The sequence below is a fragment of the Podarcis filfolensis genome (assembly GCF_964270895.1).
Source record: "Podarcis filfolensis genome assembly, chromosome: 17".
NCBI classification, from domain to species: domain Eukaryota; kingdom Metazoa; phylum Chordata; class Lepidosauria; order Squamata; family Lacertidae; genus Podarcis; species Podarcis filfolensis.
Window position 1 is genome coordinate 9850160 of NC_139621.1, and position 18236 is coordinate 9868395.

Sequence of the window (18236 nt, forward strand, 5' to 3'; positions counted from 1 at the left end):
CTAGTTAAATTGACTCCCATTCCATACTGCAGCACTTTTCCGCAGGTTTGTGGCTCTTAAGTAATGTATCTGGGAACACCTCACGAGGAACAGTTAACATTTTACCCGTACTTAAATGTTCTAATTATTAGAGTGGTTAATGATTCCGTGGGGTGTTCAGTGTGGCTCACATTCAGCAGAAGTTAAAATATTATTCCGTGCTTCACAGTGTTCTAAAAAGCAGCATTTTAAAAAGGTGTGTTTGTCCTTGCACTTTGCTTGAAGAGGAGGGGATGGGTCAGGTTATTGGTTGAGCCTGAACTTACCCTGGCAATTGCACAAGCAGAGGACAGAGAACAGTGAATGTGAGTGAAGTGGTTAAAAGAGCCAATGGAACACAATACATTTGCGAGTTTGGAAGATGGAAAGGTTTGTTTAAATGGTCTTCTAACAAATCCGGCGCTTCTCACAAACTGTGCATGCGCAAGTCTGTTGAGCCCTCTAGTTTTCTTCTAAAAATACCAGCCACCTCAAGCTAAGAGGCCTTTTGCGAGGTTTATCCTCTACAGTCAAACCTTGGCTACCAAACGCCGAAAAACCTGAAGTAACTGCTCCAGTTTTCTAACGATTTTTGGAAGCCAAACGTCTTCTGAGGCGCATTTTTTATTTTTTCCCATTGACTTTGCAGCCAGCCATTGATCCTCGGTTTTTGAACTTTTTGGAAGCCAAATGGTCTTCCGGAAGGGATTAAGTTCGAAAACCAAGGTTCCACTGTACAATGATCTGTGTTGATGACATAGCAGATCGGTCTTCGTCTCACATTTATTTATTTCATTACATTCTTGTCTTGTCTTTCTTCCAAGAAGCTGGGGGTGGTGTTCTGCCCCCTCCCATTTTGTGCTTACAATAACCTATGAGGGAGGTTAGACTGGGAGCTAGGAGCTGGCCCAAAAAATGGCCCAGCGAAGATTTGAACCTGGGTCTCCTCAGTCCTCGTCTGATGCTCTAGCCGCTATTGTTGGCTGTTTTCATCAATACTTGACTCGTCTTTTCAGTTTCAGGCTGGATCTAGTCACAGCAAAAAAACTTTTCAGGAAAACGCATTGTAAAGTGGAAAATCGTATTGTAAGTGGAAAATCATGTTGGCGGAAGACGGGACTCCACAGCGCTCTCTGGTGTCACAGTGTTATAACACATATAAAACGCTTTTTCTTTACTAATGTAGCTGAGTCCCCAATGTCTCTCCATGTCTTATTTCCTCAGCCTATTCCTTCCCCCCCAGTCACCCAGTTTGGAGCCTCCCTCCCTTCCTTCAAGCCCTCTCTTGTCTTACCTGCTTATCTTTCATTCCTTCTCCTTCTTTCTTCTCTGCATTCTGCCCCTCAGTCAGCTTCTGCGACGCTCTGGGGGTTAACTATATTAATTATATACATATGTATATAAGAGGGTGCCCATATTGTTTTGATTTTGAAGATGAGTGGCTTAGGATGGGGACAGTCAATGGTGATTTTATTCTTAATAGAAAAATGGTTTCCTCCCCCCGCTCACCCCCACCCCAGATTCAGAATACATTAGGATTCAGGCCAATGAAGCTTTTCTAACAAATTTAGAACACAGAACCATTTCAGTATAAAACACGTCATTCTTATTTATTTATTTATTTATTTATTCATTCATTCATTCATTGTACTTACGGCTCATCTGGCACCAAATGCCCCAGGGCAGGTTACAAGAAGATCCTAATTAAAAATAAGTATAATTGACGTTAAATGAAACCACAAATAATGATGATGATTTGCCTCCAACAGTTCTCCAATGAAGATAGGGATGTCCTAAGAAAAAGCGGGACATTTTGAAATCAAATAAGTACCGTATTTTTTGCTCTATAAGACTCACTTTTTCCCTCCTAAAAAGTAAGGGGAAATGTGTGTGCGTCTTATGGAGCGAATGCAGGCTGCGCAGCTATCACAGAAGCCAGAACAGCAAGAGGGACTGCTGCTTTCACTGTGCAGCGATCCCTCTTGCTGTTCTGGCTTCTGAGATTCAGAATATTTTTTTCTTCTTTTCCCCCTCCAAAAACTAGGTGCGTCTTGTGGTCTGGTGCATCTTATAGAGCGAAAAATACGGTAACTAAAACAGCTTCTGTAAATCCAGGACTATCCCTGGAATATAGGGACACTTGGAGGGTCTGTCAGAGATGTGGAGTGACTTTTATGAAGTGATAATGAAAGTAAACCAGGAATACTTAGAAACTGAATCTGGGTTCTCACATACAAAACATATGAAAGGATTCTTGCAGTGCAGAGATGATTTAGTGGCAAACCAGTAGTAAAATGTGAAGTGCAAAGTATCTTGTCTCATTCTTGTCAGTCAGTAGAACTATTGGTAGCTGAGTCTTTCTATTCAGCTGGTTATTTAGACAAATCTTAGTACGAGGGATTTAGTTGGTAGGAGTCGGTTCCAAACCTAAAAACTTGTGGGGGAATCTGTTGTAGCTGCAGAGAAAAAAGTGAGGACTCGATGCAGAATTCAGGGCTTGAGGCTGCCTGTGTCCCAGGTTTTCTTTGGCCCTGAACTGGATTTGTTTCTGTTCAGAAACTCTGGAATCAGTAGGCCTGGGTGCTGATCAAACTTGGGGAACCGGAAAGGTGGCTTTTCTGAGCAGCACTTTGCCACAGAGAGCTAAACCTGTCAGGCTGGTTGGATTGCATGTCTGCGCTATGGGAAGCCTGCTCAGAGAGGAAAGGACCAGGTAAGGCTCAGATGTATCAGTGCGCTCATTCATCTACATCACTAGCATACTGGGAAGGCTGGCTAGCCTAAAATATACCTGTGAGTAGAGTGTAATGGATAAGAAGATTAAATAGTTCAATAATTATTATTTGTACCCAGGGCCGGATTTAGGTTTGATGAGGCCCTAAGCTACTGAAGGTAATGGGGCCTTTTATATGTCCAGCTGTCCTTCAGTATGCCCATTACCTTTCCAGTGAGAGAAAGTCTGTTAGCTCTCTCTCTTCCAGTTCTTCTTCACCTTGCTGTTCACCCCCCAGTTCTTCCCAACTTTTGCCTTCAGAACTATGCCCCTCTGCAAACCACTGTTCCAAATCTATACTGTCTTTCTGCTACTGGGCAGCTTCAGGATCCTGGTCAGGGGGAGGGGGAGGCTCTCACCATTCCTCATCAGAGCAGTACTCCTCAGCCTGGTCTCTGACACCAAGTGAAGATGCCCGGGCGCCAAGATGGCGCGTGATGTCTCCACCATCTAGAGCTGCATGCCTGGGGATCCTTGGATCTTGACTGCTTTCACCCACCCTGTAGAACTCTATCAGTTACATTTTATCTGCACAATCAGAATGAATTTCAGGAACCCCAAAATTGTATTGAAAGATAAGACTTTCATGCCGTCTAGCCCTGAAGGGCAACAAGACATTCTGTTTTGGTAGCTGTAAATGTGGTTCAAGGGGCCATTTCGCATCCAGCTTATATATCTGAGTTTCCAACACTGGCCACTGACTCTGTTTGCAAAGAGCCATCAGTCAATACCTTTCCCTGAGACAGTGGAGGTGGGGCTTTGCCTAAGGAGAAGCAGTATAAAAAAAGGTAAAGGACCCCTGACAGTTAAGTCCAGTCGCAAACAACTCTGGGGTTGCGGCACTCATCTTGCTTTACAAGCCGAGGGAGCCGGTATTTGTCCGCAGACAGTTTTTCCAGGTCATGTGGCCAGCATGACTAAGCTGCTTCTGGCACAACAGAACACCAAAGCCAGAGCAGCACACGGAAACGCCATTTACCTTCCCGCCAGAGCGGTACCTATTTATCTACTTGCACTTTTGGCGTGCTTTTGAACTGCTAGGTTGGCAGGAGCTGGGACCGAGCAATGGGAGCTCGCCCTGTTGCGGGGATTTGAACCGCTGATCTTCTGATTGGCAAGCCCAAGAGGCTCAGTGGTTTAGACCACAGCACCACCCGCGTCCCGGAGAAGAAGCAGTATAGTGACATCTAATTTCATAAAGAAATATTCTGTCATACCTGAGCAGGGTTCTCCTCATCTTCCGACTGTCTTAGGTGCCCTTAGTCATGCCAGGGTGGGGCTCCTTCTGGGTGGATGTTCAAACACAGCTGTTTGCTATTTAGGATGTGTCGTGATGTGTCATAGTTTGGAGGGGGGGTTGCACTCGCTTTCACAACAGGGAAGAACTCGGTGACTCCTTCTGTGTGCTTTCTTAGCCTGAGGTGACACACCTGAAGAGGGATTCCGGATGTGGTGAGGGACTGGAGCTTTACTGCTCCGCTCTGCCTCCTGGATTTCTGCACTGTTTGGTCTGCAAAGAGAAGAGGAAGAGAGGCTGTTTCTTGCACCAGCAGCTGTTGAAATGGGTCTGTTTCTCTGTGTGTGAATATGTGTGCGTCAGGGGAAGTAGACTCTGCTTTGGATTTGACAATCTACGTAACTTAAACGGGAAGTCCAAAGGCTGACAAACCAGTGTAAGTAAAGTAATGTATTTGCTAGGGGCAACCCAAGGGCACAATGCAGTGTGCAAGCTTTAGATTTGCACAGTATGCTTCTTGAGCGTAAAGTTGTTGGGTTTTTTAAATAGCTTTTCTTAAGGCTTCGGGGGGGACCCAAAGCACATGTTTCTAAATGAGGACAAGGTTTTAAAAGTTCTTGACTACACAGGTAAGTCCTGTTGGATTCAGTGGGGCTTAAAGGTAAAGGTAAAGGGACCCCTTACCATTAGGTCCAGTCGTGACCGACTCTGGGGTTGTGGCGCTCATCTCGCTTTATCGGCCGAGGGAGCTGGCGTACAGCTGTGGCCAGCATGACTAAGCTGCTTCTGCCGAACCAGAGCAGCACACGGAAACGCCGTTTACCTTCCTGCCGGAGTGGTACCTATTTATCTACTTGCACTGTGACGTGCTTTCGAACTGCTAGGTTGGCAGGAGCAGGGACCAAGTAACGGGAGCTCACCCCATCATGGGGATTCGAACCGCCGTCCTAGGCTCTGTGGTTTAACCCACAGCGCCACCCGCATCCCTCAGTGGGGCTTACTCCCAGGTAAATGGGGTTTGGTTTGGAGCCCTCTTTGCAGGTGTGAACAGAATTGCAGCCATCAATAGGCTGGATGTGGGTTTTTTGTGCTAAGGTGGAGTGTGGACTGTCAGCCCCCCCCCCCCAGGGCCTCCCTCAGCACCCTTCCCAGGCCACAACCCTCACTGCTCCTCCTTGAGTGTTTCTGCCTGTCTGGAATATGCCCTTGAACTTGGATATTGGCTCTTGATTATCCGGATGAAGGATGGAGGCTGGTGTCTGTAGAAACGAGGCCAGGCCACCGTGCAAATGTCAAATTTGCATGCATTGTTCTGCCCACTTTCAAATCTGACCCTGCAGAGAGAGCTTATATTAGAAAAGGTGGAGATCAGTGCTTTTTTCTGGGGGTTCTCAAGCTAACCAGTACTGGCACTTTCTCCCCCCCCCCAAAAAAAAATGTTAAAAGTGTGTCACTTATTGTAAAAACTTCATGTTCAATACCGGCACCTGTTTCCCTAAAATAACAGATAGCACTGGTGCACATCAATTCTAGAGAGCATGCTAGGCACAAAACTGTAGAAACCAAATAGGATGGCACTGTTTAGTGCTTTGGTAGGGACGCGGGTGGCGCTATGGTCTAAACCACTGAGTCTAGGGCTTGCTGATCAGAAGGTTGGGGGTTCGAATCCCCGCGACGGGGTGAGCTCTTGTTGCTCAGTCCCTGCACCTGCCAACCTAGCAGTTCAAAAACATGTCAAAGTGCAAGTAGATAAATAATTACTGCTCTGGTGGGAAGGTAAACGGCATTTCCGTGCGCTGTTCTCATTCGCCAGAAGCAGCTTAGTCATGCTGGCCACATGGCCCAGAAGCTGTCTGCGGACAAACGCTGGCTCCCTCGGTCCGTACAGTGAGATGAGCACCGCAATCCCAGAGTCGTCCGCGACTGGACCTAACCGTTAGGGGTCCCTTTACCTGTTTAGTGCTTTGAGGCAGAGGTGATGCCTCGGGCCCAACGTTTTGGGGGCTCAGCGCCGTGCCACACCTTTGACCTTGCACACCTGTGACGTCGTATATTTTGGTTCTCCTGTCATTTCGGAAGGTATGGGTAGGTTCCATTTTAAATGTGAACCGAACTGAATTTGCCCCCGTTCCCGGTAGAACACCTGCCTTGACACGTAAGTAAGCCTGCAGATATCGGAGCCAGCCACAGGATGTGATCTAAAGAGTCACACAGATTGCCCCCAGCACTTTTCTCTGACTGATGGCCCTGATTTTTGTCCCTGGCTGCCTATGGCCTTCCAGAGCGGGGATCGGCAAACTTTTTCAGCAGGGGGCCGGTCCACTGTCCCTCAGACCTTGTGGGAGGCTGGACTATATTTTGAAAAAAAATAATGAACGAATTCCTATGCACACTGCACATATTTTATTTGTAGTGCACAAAAAACAAGAAAAACAAGACAATATATGGGGAGAGAAAGCAAATATGAGAGCACGGTGGGATATACACGGCCAAGATGGCGGCTGCTCCCAGAGGGATTGACCAAGCAGGCGGCAGGGTCTACGGGCCGGATTTACAAGCCTGGTGGGCTGCATCTGGCCCCTGGGCCTTAGTTTGCTGACCCACATTCCAGAGCGTTCAGTCTTTGGGGTTATAACGCAACCTGACACATCACTCTAAGATTATAGCCGCAGGGACAATGGGAATCACTAGGTGTGGGCATGTTCCTTTGCAAGAATTGATGGCAGATTGCCCAGAGCTAGTTATGCAGGTGTTGCTCTTTTATTGCCACCAATGGCATGATGCGCTCTCTATCTCCTACCACAATCCCGATGTCTTTTTTTTTATAAGATATTTATTAAGATTTTTTATAGTATTACAATAAAAAAAAGAGAAAACAGAATAACAAAAATACAGAATAAAAAAAACTTTTTAAGAAAGAAATAAAAAAAAACACACATAGATTTTCAATTACTTATTTTCTTTTAACTTGTTTCCCGGACCTCCTCATACCTCCCTTTTTTGTATTCCACCCCCAATTTGTTAGTTCAGCAAATCCTTACCATTATATTATTACCTATTTATAATCCTTTTTTTCATATTCTCTTAAAGCATTACAGCTGGAAACCACTTAATTTCAATTCAACATCATTCTAACACTCATTAATTTTACAATATTTCTGTAGATAATCTTTGAATTTCTTCCAATCTTCTTCCACCGACTCTTCTCCCTGGTCTCGGATTCTGCCGGTCATTTCTGCCAATCCCATATAGTCCATCACCTTCATCTGCCATTCTTCCAAAGTGGGTAGTTCTTGTGTCTTCCAATACTTTGCAATAAATATTCTTGCTGCTGTTGTAGCATACATAAAAAACGTTCTCACAATCCCTATGTCTACTGCCAACAACTATGGATTGAACCATGTGAAGGGCAGGGAGGCAAGTGATGCTGTTTTGGGACACTTCCTTTTAATCAAAGCTTCAGAACAGAGTCTGTGAGTTCTGCCGTCTTTAAGATTTGAGAGGAGGGGGGTCAGGCAAGGCCCCCTCGGTGGGCCCCCTCCTACAAGAGGCATGCATACCATGGCCGTAGCCAGGATTTATGTTGGGGGGATCAGGACACCCACCTGCTATCATCCTCTGCCTGGCTCTGTCTGGCAGATTTGGAATGAAATGTCTCAACAACAGTTGTTTTAAATGGGTGGGGTATAAATACATTCGTACCTCAGAAGTCGAACGGAATCCGTTCCGGAAGTCCGTTCGACTTCCAAAACGTTCAGAAACCAAGGTGTGGCTTCCAATTGGCTGCAGGAAGCTCCTGCAGCCAATCGGAAGCTGCGGAAGCCGCATCAGACGTTCGGGTTCCAAAGAACATTCCCAAACCGGAAAACTCACTTCTGGGTTTGCAGCCAAAACGTTCAAGTCGCAAGGCATTTGTCAACCAAGATACAACTGAATAATAATAATAATAATAATAATAATAATAATAATAATAAATAAGTTGTTAACTTTCTTTTGACCCCAAGTGCTCAGGAAAAAATCTGTCAGACACTTCAGTCAATTGAAAACTAGTAAGTTTTTTTAAAAAAATTAATATCAGGGAGTAACTTTTATGCGGTTAATGAGTATATTTTGCAAAATTACAAAGAACATGCACCTTTTTAAATCCTACTTTTAAAAAATCTAAACTAAAACAAGATTTATTGGATTGGCTGAAAACCTTTCACAACATTATCCAAGTGACCTCAGCAAGCATTTCAATTTCAGATAGTCTGATTATTTATACTTTGAGTTAAGTATTTTTTATTATTATTTACTTGATGGGGTGGGCAGCTGCCCCCTGCACACACAGCCTCCCTGCTATGCCCATGATCCATACTGTAGGGTTGCCATATTTCAGAAAGTGAAATTCCAGACACATAAGTTGAGTTGAGTTTTTTTGGCAAAATCGGGGTTTGAGCTGTTTTTTAAGAAAACCAGCAAAAAAAAAACCCCACTTCTGACATGGGTTGCCATATGCCTGGGTTTTCCTGGACATTTAAAGCAGTTCCCGAAAATTCTGCCCGGACACAATTTTTGATGGCTAAATACCAATGATTTCCAGAAAATTCTGGACGTATGGCAGCCCTAGAAAACTGAGGCTTCCCTCTCTGCATTAATCCTGATCTTCTTGGGTACCTCATGTAAAGTGCCACTCCTGGAGCAGTGAGCAGTTTGGTTAAACTCGAGGGCCAAACAGAAGCCTTGACTCTCTGGAGCTGGTTTTCTCTGTGAGCTCTGGAAAGAGCGGTGGGAATTTGACCCTTGGAGTTTCAGCTGCCTTCCTCTCGTCTCACAGATGGCCTCTGCAAATGACACCCGGCAGGCGCCCAAAGATGCTGCCGACCAGAATTTTGACTACATGTTCAAGCTGCTGATCATCGGCAACAGCAGTGTAGGCAAGACGTCGTTCCTCTTCCGATACGCTGACGACTCCTTCACTTCGGCCTTTGTCAGTACTGTGGGCATCGACTTCAAGGTCAAGACTGTCTACAGGAATGAAAAGAGAGTCAAGCTGCAGATCTGGGTAAGAAACCGTTCTTGGCGAGGGGTGCACAGAAACTTGGCCAGTTGTATGTATCCTATGCAGTTAATGGGACGCGGGTGGTGCTGTGGGTTAAACCACAGAGCCTAGGACTTGCCGATCAGAAGGTCGGCGGTTCAGATCCCCGCAACGGGGTGAGCTCCCGTTGCTCAGTCCCTGCTCCTGCCAACCTAGCAGTTCGAAAGCACATCAAAGTTCAAGTAGATAAATAGGTACTGCTCCGGCGGGAAGGTAAACGGTGTTTCCGTGCTCTGTTCTGGTTCTCCAGAAGCGGCTTAGTCATGCTGGCCACATGACCCGGAAGCTGTATGCCGGCTCCCTCGGCCAATAAAGCAAGATGAGTGCCGTAACCCCAGAGTCGGTCACGACTGGACCTAACGGTCAGGGGTCCCTTTACCTTTTTTATGCAATAAATATGTCAAATTAAATTTCTATTCCAATCCCAGGCAATCCAAGCCCTGCAGGTGTCCCTTCTTTTGCTAGGTTGGAGGAGTGAGAAGGAACAAGGTGGGGAGCAACCGATGGAACTAAGGTTCAGCCACACTTCTGCCTTCAGAGATGTCTGGAGGCGTTGCCACTCCCACTCGGGTGTATTTTGGCAGTCACAAGGACTAGAAACTTGCACTTACAAAAATGAAAAGGGAGGTTCCCATCTGAATTCTGTGCTCCAGCAGAATCTTGGCATCTCTCTCCACTTGGAAACAGACCGACCATGGTGTGTATTACATGGCATGGGTGTCCTGAATAGGGTGCGAGCAGATATTATGGAAGCCCAAACTGTACCTTCTTCTGTGTTTGATTTTTAGTGTCTTGATTCAGCCAGGTTTGTAGCCCTCTGCTTCCTTTGAACCCTTGAATCCAAGCACTGAGGTGGCTAGCTTTTTGGTCCATTCCTTTGGAGATGTTTTTGCTTCGCTATGCCAGCAGCTCTGGCTTTGACTATTCCTGGGCTCAGAGTGCAGCTTGTCAGCTCCATGTTTCCTTGCTTCATCCTCAAGTTTCTCTCCAGCCAGTGCTGGAAACAAGTGCACAAGGGGAAAGGCACTGGCTTGTGTGCCAGCACTGCTGCTTCACTCATCTGGGTGTGCCACTGAAAGGTGACACGTATGTTGGGCTAACACAGTACAACTCTTGAAGGTGTCTGATGATGTAGGACTTTAGGCTGCATGGGCTCTCATGTGCCACTGAGCTATAGAGAAAAGCCAGAGTTCATCAACATCCTAGGCCATATCAGCACTCTAGATTTAAACCTGGTCTCACAATAACAAAATAACAAAAATGGAAAGTTCAATTGGCCGCCATTCTCTACAGGAACAGTACGATTCCATTCGCCTCCCTGGCAACTATATAGTGAAACTATATAGACTCACACTGTGCTTGTAGAGAATGGCAGCCAATTGAACTTTCCGTTTTTACCCAAGGTTCAGGCTATGTCCCACACTAGTTTTGTGTGCCTCCATAAAAAAGGTAAAAGGTAAAGGACCCCTGGACGGTGAAGTCCAGTCAAAGGCGACTATGGGGTTGCAGCACTCATCTCGCTTTCAGGCCAAGGGAGCCGGTGTTTGTCCACAGACAGCTTTCCGGGTCATGTGGCCAGCGCTTCTGGTGCAACGGAATACCGTGATGGAAGCCAGAGCGCTTGGAAACGCCGTTTATCTTCCCGCTGCAATGGTACCTATTTATCTACTTGCACTGGCATGCTTTCAAACTGCTAGGTTGGCAGGAGCTGGGACAGAGCAATGGGAGCTCACTCCGTCGCAGGGATTCAAACCGCCAACCTTCTGATCGGCAAGCCCAAGAGGCTCAGTGGTTTTGACCAGAGCACCACCCACATCCAGCCAGGTGTCCCCAACCCAGGTTTGGAGCAGAGTCCTAGCTAGTGCCACCTTTGGGAGAGAGATGACATAAAAGGAAGACATAACCCTGCAATAAGTAAATAAAATAAATAAATGGAACCTGTCTGTTTAGCTAGAAAGGTTGTGTGCTTGTGGAAGTCTCCAGTGACAACCATCGCCAGTACTGAATACAATGTCCTACCTTCTGGTGGAGCAGGAAATTGCTGGCACCATCCAAAGGTCTACACTGGCTTCCTCTTTATTTGGACTTTGAGCGTCCACCAACCCTGAAAAGTCAGAGTAGGTTACAGCGTTTTTTGAAAGCAACTCATCAAAGTGCTCCCCTATTGATAAAACCAAATTCAGGAGAAGGAGTGTCTCAGACCTCAAAAAGCTGAACCACATATAAAACTGTGATATTTCTGTTGGAAGATGCTCAGACTTTCGGGTTTGTGGGGGAAGAGAACTCCAGACCTGAGGAGGGTCTTTCTGCATATCTTCTGCCTGTCTTGACATGGCACCATTCTCCATGGTCCATAGCAACTGCAGCATGTCCACAACTGAGCAAACCTTCTGGTCCAAGTGTCCTGGGCCCAGCTGAACCACCACCGACTCTCGACTCAAGTGACTTGGCCTGCACCTTGTCTTGTGTCTATTGTTTGTTGACATCCGTCTGCCTTCAGAGATAATGGAGTGCGCCTCCGGGGGTGAAGTCAAACCGCTGCATTACGAGCACAGAAGTGACCTCTTTGGGGTGCAAGGCTGGGCAGTGTGTATGGAGGTCCTGGGCTGCTGAGACAACAAGTCCCTGCTCTCGGCCTCACTGATGTGGTCCAAAGGAAAGCAGGGCAATACGTTTGGCACCAGCTTGGCTGCAGGAGTTTCTGGATGGAGGCGTTCAAGGTGCCATCCCGACCGTCTTAAGGACTCTGGATTCGTGTAGGGTTTGCTCCTTAGCTTTTTCTTCTCCTGAAGATGTCCCACAAGGCAGCAGAGGTTTAGGATCAGAGTTTTTCTTCTCCTAGATGGGCTACCTTCCCAGGTTGATGGGCCCTATCTGCCCCTCACTTCCCTCTACAGCACATGCTGTACAGAGCCAGTGTGGTGTAGTGGTTAAGAGCTGTGGACTCAAGAAGGTACCTTTTTTCATATGTGGTGGACTTGTCCCAAGGTGAAAGACTTCTGGGAGAAGATTTATAACGAACTGAAAAAAATGTTGAAATATACATTTATTAAAAAAACCAGAGGCCTTTCTTCTTGGAATAATAGGTTTGGAACTGCCCAAGAAAGATGTTAAATTATTTTTGTATGCCACAATGGCTGCTCGAATATTACTTGCTAAAAATTGGAAAACACAAGAACTACCAACAGTGGAAGATTGGCAGATGAAGATGATGGACTTTTTGGAGCTAGCTGACCTGACTGGAAGAATCCGCGACCAGAAAGAAGAGGAAGATTGGAGTTGCAGGAAGATTGGAGGAAATTTAAGATTGGAGGAAGTTGCAGGAAGATTGGAGGAAATTTAAGGACCATTTGAATAAACATTGTAATATAAAAAATTAAAAATTACTTGAAAGTACCAATTAGGCCTAGGATTAGAATAGGATATAAATAAATAAATGGGATTTAGAATATTATGAAAAGTGAATAAGATGGACTTAAATGGAGTGATTTTTAGTTTAATAATGATATTGGAAAGCTGTTACATTCAATTATAAGGAAACTCAGAAGGGAGAGACTAGAGGAAGTCAATTAAGAGGTTTAAAAAGCTGCGATTTTCAAAGAATTAAGTTTGTTGTTATTATATGTGTATTGTTATTATTTTTTATTTATTTTTCTTTTCTCATTTTGTCTTTGTGTGTTATTTTGCATTGTGGTTTTTGTTACAACTGTGGAAAATCTAATAATTAAAAAAAAAAGAGCGGTGGACTCATAATCTAGTGAACCGGGTTCGATTCCCTGCTCCTTCACATGCAGCTGCTGGGTGCCTTTGCGCTAGTCACACTTCTCTGAAGTCTCTCAGCCTCACTCACCTCACAGAGTGTTTGTTGTGGGGGAGGAAGGGAAAGGAGAATGTTAGCCACTTTAAGATTCCTTAGGGTAGTGATAAAGCGGGATATCAAACCCAAACTCTTCTTCTTCCTCATGCAGAAACCGCTATTGGACCACTATGGTCTTGTCTCCTGAATTTGCCAGAGGCTGTCTTTGCAAGCAGGGGAAGTCCCTAATTCACAGAGGGTTTGAGGGCCATTGGCTACCCTCCCCTGCTTTAGCCAGCCAGTCAAAGCCATCCCCAGGGTGTGGCCGCTGTCACATGCTGACAGCTTCTAGGAGCCACAGGTGAGAGCTGAGTGCAGGCTGGGAACCAAAGGTGGACAAACTACCCCAGAAGGAGCACAGTGTGTCCCCACCCCTCCCTTAACACACCCCCACCCTTTGCCTGGGCCCACTGTAAAGTGGTGCCAGAAAACATACTGTTCTGGTGTGCTGTTTTTGGAGCTCAAGCTTTCCTGGAGCATTGTTCCAGAGTGTTGGCTGACATGGGAAAACAAGCCACTTGGCAGCTGTGCGATAATCCTGTGCAAATACTAGATACAATGGGTCTTTTGCAGGTGGCGGCAGCAGCTGACATTGGTCGCCAAACGGGTCAGGGCTCGGTGGAGGGGGCTGCATGGAGAGTCTTCCTCCCTATTGGGCCTCTTATGGTCTCCAAGGTAGTGACATCCAGCTGCGTAGGGACCAACCGTTGTCAACAGGATTGACAAAGTAAGGCATCATATGAGGAAAGGAAAGCTCACTCAAGAAGCTGTCCTTCAGCTGGCACAGAATGACTAAGGCCAGATTTACTCATGAAATACGGTGCAGACACTGACTCCAGAAAGGTGTTGGTGCTGACCTTTAAAGCCCTAAACGGCCTCAGCCCAGTATACCTGAAGGAGTGTCTCCACCCCCATCATTCAGCCCAGACACTGAGGTCCAGCTCTGAGGGCCTTCTGGAGGTTCCCTCCCTGCGAGAAGTGAGGTTACAGGGAACCAGGCAGAGGGCCTTCTCAGTAGTGGCGCCCACCCTGTGGAACACCCTCCCATCAGATGTCAAGGAAATAAACAACTGTCTGACTTTTAGAAGACATCTGAAGGCAGCCCTGTTTAGGGAAGTTTTTAATGTTTGATGTTTTAACATGTTTTTAATATTCTTTTAAGAGCTGCCCAGAGTGGCTGGGGAAACCCAGCCAGATGGGCAGGGAATGAATCATAAATTATTATTATTATTATTAGTGCTAATTATGGCACCTGCCTGCTGTGTAGGTGGCCTTAGCATGTCATCTCTACCTTAGACTGGAAGAAAGAAGCCCACTTTAGAGAGGGACCTCAGGTGGTCCAGTTCATGGGATGTACAGTCACTGGTTGTTAGAAACATTCTCTGCAATGTGTCTTCAAATGGGTGAAAGCATTCCTCTGTGGCAAAAGAGTGAGTCTGTGTGGATGAGCTTTCTCAGTCCTTCCTGCTTCTTTTGCCCCAGGAGGGTGGGCTTCACAGAGATCGTTCTGGGATTGGGGAGATGGCTGGTTGTTGGGTAGGATTACTCTTTCACCATCTACAAATATAAAGAAAAAAGAAAACATACAACCACAAAAGGGCCCCAAAGGATTCCCCACAAAACCACAGAACAGAATGGCTTTTTAGAAGACTGTTTTGTGGACTGTGGCATGATAACTGGTCAGCAGTGGGGAGAAATCTCCAATCCTGAGAATCTCTTTGATCAAGACTTGGCTGTTTGGCACCCAGCTGTCCTTCCAGCTAAGTCTGCTGCCCTCCCCAGAGCATCTCCTTGACTCTTGGTCCTTGGGTGGTGCCTCGTAAGAGACCTGCCTCTATCCGGCAACCCTCGCTTTCCTTTTAAATGCTCCATTAAGCTTTGCACCTCTTTAAATTTTAATAGCAGTCAAATGGCACTCCTTACGCACATCAGAGCCATCATGGAAACTCTCCCCTGAGCCTGCTGTCAGCATGAAAGGAAACCTATGTCATAGCCCTGAAAAGTAAGCTCTGGTTTCCACAGTAACGGCAAGTCTCCGGGCTGCAGGGGAGCAGGTGTCCAGGAAGAACCAGAGACGACTCTTGTCTCCAAGGCTAAGCAGCTGGGGATGAGCTATCATTCCACAGCCTTTCTGCATCTGTGCTTTATGTGTGACCTTAGCTCTTGCTCCATATCTCACTTGGTCATCATTGTGTATTCCTTTAGTGCTCTATTATATGTATTTATGAGTCATGTTTTCCACTCAAGAGAGGGCTCGCAGTGATGCACAAATAAACATGGTGGCCTTAAAATTAAAATATATATTCCCACCCCAAATGAGATGCCTGACCTCTCGAGGAGTTACGAAAAGCCAAGTGTATAGAGCTGGGTGCATATGGCATCATCTTTCAGCCACAAACCAGTCTGGAAGGTGTATGGCTGGTCAGGCAATAACTGGTTCTGGGTGGGTAGGTGGAAGGGAAGGGTGTTGTGTTTGGGGAAAGCCTGAGAAATTTTCTTGCCACTTTGAGAAACAGGTTGCCAGACAAGATGGAAGCTGCCTAGAGTGGCTGGGGAAACCCAGGCAGATGGGCAGGGTACAAAATTATTATTATTATTATTATTATTATTATTATTATTATTATTATTATTATGATGTTTGATCTGATTCAGTAGAGCTCTTAGGATTCCTTACAGTGGGTGAAGTGAGATGGATCCTTCCTGGGGATTTTGGCTGAAAGGACTGTATTCTTACTGGCTAACCTTCTATTTCTCTCTCTCTTTTTAATATAATTTTTATTAAATTTTCTGATTTACAATTTAGAATACTCATTTAAACATCCTTACAATATTCAGTGACTTTCCTTTTTCTCTTTCCATGGTTCATTTTGCATATCATAAATCCCTGCGTATTTTACATAAACTAAACCATTCACTATTCCATTATTACATCCATCAAAACTTATTTACACAGTCGAATTTATCTTAATGCTGCCAACGTTTTCAAGTGTACACAATCTTCCCCCATCTTCTCTAAACATATGTTCTTCTTGTTCTCTTCTTCTATATGTTAAGTCTGCAAGCTGCACATACCCTGTCAACTTAAGTTGCCACTTTCCTTTGGTTGGGGCCTCGCTCGTTTTCCATTTTGGGGCTAACGAAACATGGGCCGCAATAGTGGCATGTACATAAATAACCTTCTTCTCTTTCTCTAAGGACACAGCCGGCCAAGAGCGATATCGGACGATAACAACAGCCTATTACAGGGGAGCCATGGGCTTCTTACTCATGTATGATATTTCCAACCAGGAGTCTTTCAGTGCTGTACAAGACTGGTAAGGAACGCTGCACAGAATCCTAGGATGAGACTGGGATCCGTGTCTTCCTATTTCCCAGGATGTGGATTTCCAACCTTACCTGTGTGCCTTTGAAGCAGAAAAGGGGGTGTGCTCAGGTAGAGGTGTAGCAGGGTGTGCCTGAGGTCCCTTCTCTCAGGATGGCCAGTGGACTCTCTACTTTTGTATCAAAAGAACTTTATTCAAATGCTACAATGCAACCTGCTTGGTCTTCTGCTTGCCTACACCCAGTTCCCAGGAAATGTATGGAACAGGCCTTTATGGAAGGGCTCAGTGCCAAAGCCCCTTCTCCAGTGGGCCAAAGGCACCATAGCTCAGTGGTGAGATGCATCCTTTGCACCCAAAGGTCTCCAGTTCAGGATATTGGATAACAGAGCTGGGGAAGACCTTTCCCTGTTTGAGGCTCCAAAGAGACACCGACTGCCTGAGTAGGCACCACTGAACTAGGTGGGCCAATGGTGCGACTTGGTTATAAAGCAGCTTCCTATGTAGGATATATATGCTATATAAATGTCCCCTTGCTGTCGGATAAGGTTCTGGCATGTATGGCAAAGTCCTTGAAACCTGTAAAGACCTGGCATGCATGAAGAGCCAGTGTGGTGCAGTGGTTAAGAGCAGCAGGACTCGTAATCTGGTGAACCGGGTTCGCTTCTCCACTCCTCCACATGCAGCTGCTGGGTGACCTTGGGCTAGTCACACTTCTTTGAAGTCTCTCAGCCCCACTCACCTCACAGAGTGTTTGTTGTGGGGGAGGAAGGGGAAGGAGAATGTCAGCCGCTTTGAGACTCCTTCGGGTAGTGATAAAGCGGGATATCAAATCCAAACTCTTCCTTCCTTCCTTCCTTCCTTCCTTCCTTTCTTGTGCCTATGCAGCAAAGCATTGGGTTACCCTGTTCCAGGGTTCCAACCCCAGGTTCCTCAAACTTACTCCCGTTTGTGGATGGCCTTTTAAAGGAAATGAGTTGCAAGCAGCTCTTTTAGAGCCTGCTGGGGCAGGTCTGCATGGGGATTTTGCCGCGGCTTGAACTACATGAAATCCTCACGGCACCAGAGCCATCCCCTCTACTCCTCCAAGCCGACTAAGAGACTTGTTGGGTCGGACTGCGGGTTATAAGTTGCAGCATCCCGCAATCAGTCACTGCTACTCTCACTTCTGGCTTGATAACCAAAGCCCCAAAAGCTCTTGCACAGACACACCCAGGAGGAGTTGCAAGCCTGCTCAGGTTTTGTTGCGTTGACAGAGATCTTTCAGGCATCAGCTGCTTAGCTGCAAGCCCATCTCGGTTTCACGTCTGACGTCTGCCTTGAGAAACATCTGGAGTTTATCCACCTGAATAATTATTGTATCCCTCGAAGCATTCAAGAGTGGTGTCTGTACATATGACGCCCAGCACCGATGAAGAGGACTCTAGTCCCTGAAACTCGAAACCACAATAAGCCTGTTAGCCCTTACGGTTCCACAAGGCTCTTGGCTGTCTTTGTTGCACCAGACCAGGATAGCTAAACACCCCTGTTAAATTTCCCAACAGAGAAACCACATGCGCTCTTGCCTGTTTATCCCCCTTCATTCTTAAACAAATAGTGTGTGGCAAATGATGTGTCTGTCTACATTCCACATGCTGAAGAGTTCATTTAGCCTTGTTTGGTTGTTGCATTTGACAATGCAATATGCTACCTGAAAGCATCTTTTACATACTTTTTTTAATGCTTTATTAACCGTAATTGCATCCATATATCAAAGACATTTTATAATCTGTAAATCAAACTTATCAAAATAAAAATCCCAACAAATATACAGTGGTACCTCGGGTTACATACGCTTCAGGTTACAGGACTCCGCTAACCCAGAAATAGTACCTCAGGTTAAGAACTTTGCTTCAGGATGAGAACAGAAATCGTGGGTGGCGGCGTGGCGGCAGCAAGAGGCCCCATTAGCT

General features: G+C 45.9%; 2 protein-coding genes and 1 long non-coding RNA gene across 3 annotated transcripts in view; 1 reads left to right on the forward strand and 2 right to left on the reverse strand.

Annotated features, from left to right (window-relative positions):
* Positions 1–18236, forward strand: part of RAB3D (RAB3D, member RAS oncogene family) — a 33379-nt gene that overhangs the window by 12392 nt on the left and 2751 nt on the right. The window contains 3 exon segments of the mRNA XM_083594100.1: positions 4207–4464; positions 8845–9072; positions 16160–16278. Coding sequence (XP_083450226.1) covers positions 8845–9072; positions 16160–16278 — 347 coding nt within the window. The 5' untranslated portion in view covers positions 4207–4464.
* On the reverse strand, positions 547–4189 carry LOC310753140. Its single transcript, XR_014543223.1, has 4 exons — positions 4009–4189; positions 1674–1718; positions 1313–1393; positions 547–1047 (listed from the first exon to the last, which is right to left on the reverse strand). It is a non-coding gene; the product is annotated as an uncharacterized lncRNA (long non-coding RNA).
* The window catches only part of TSPAN16 (tetraspanin 16), a 53866-nt gene continuing 42745 nt past the window's right edge, over positions 7116–18236 (reverse strand). The window contains exon 10 of the mRNA XM_083594025.1: positions 7116–7288. The gene's annotated coding sequence lies outside the window, so the exon portion shown is untranslated. The remainder of the gene's footprint in view (positions 7289–18236) is intronic.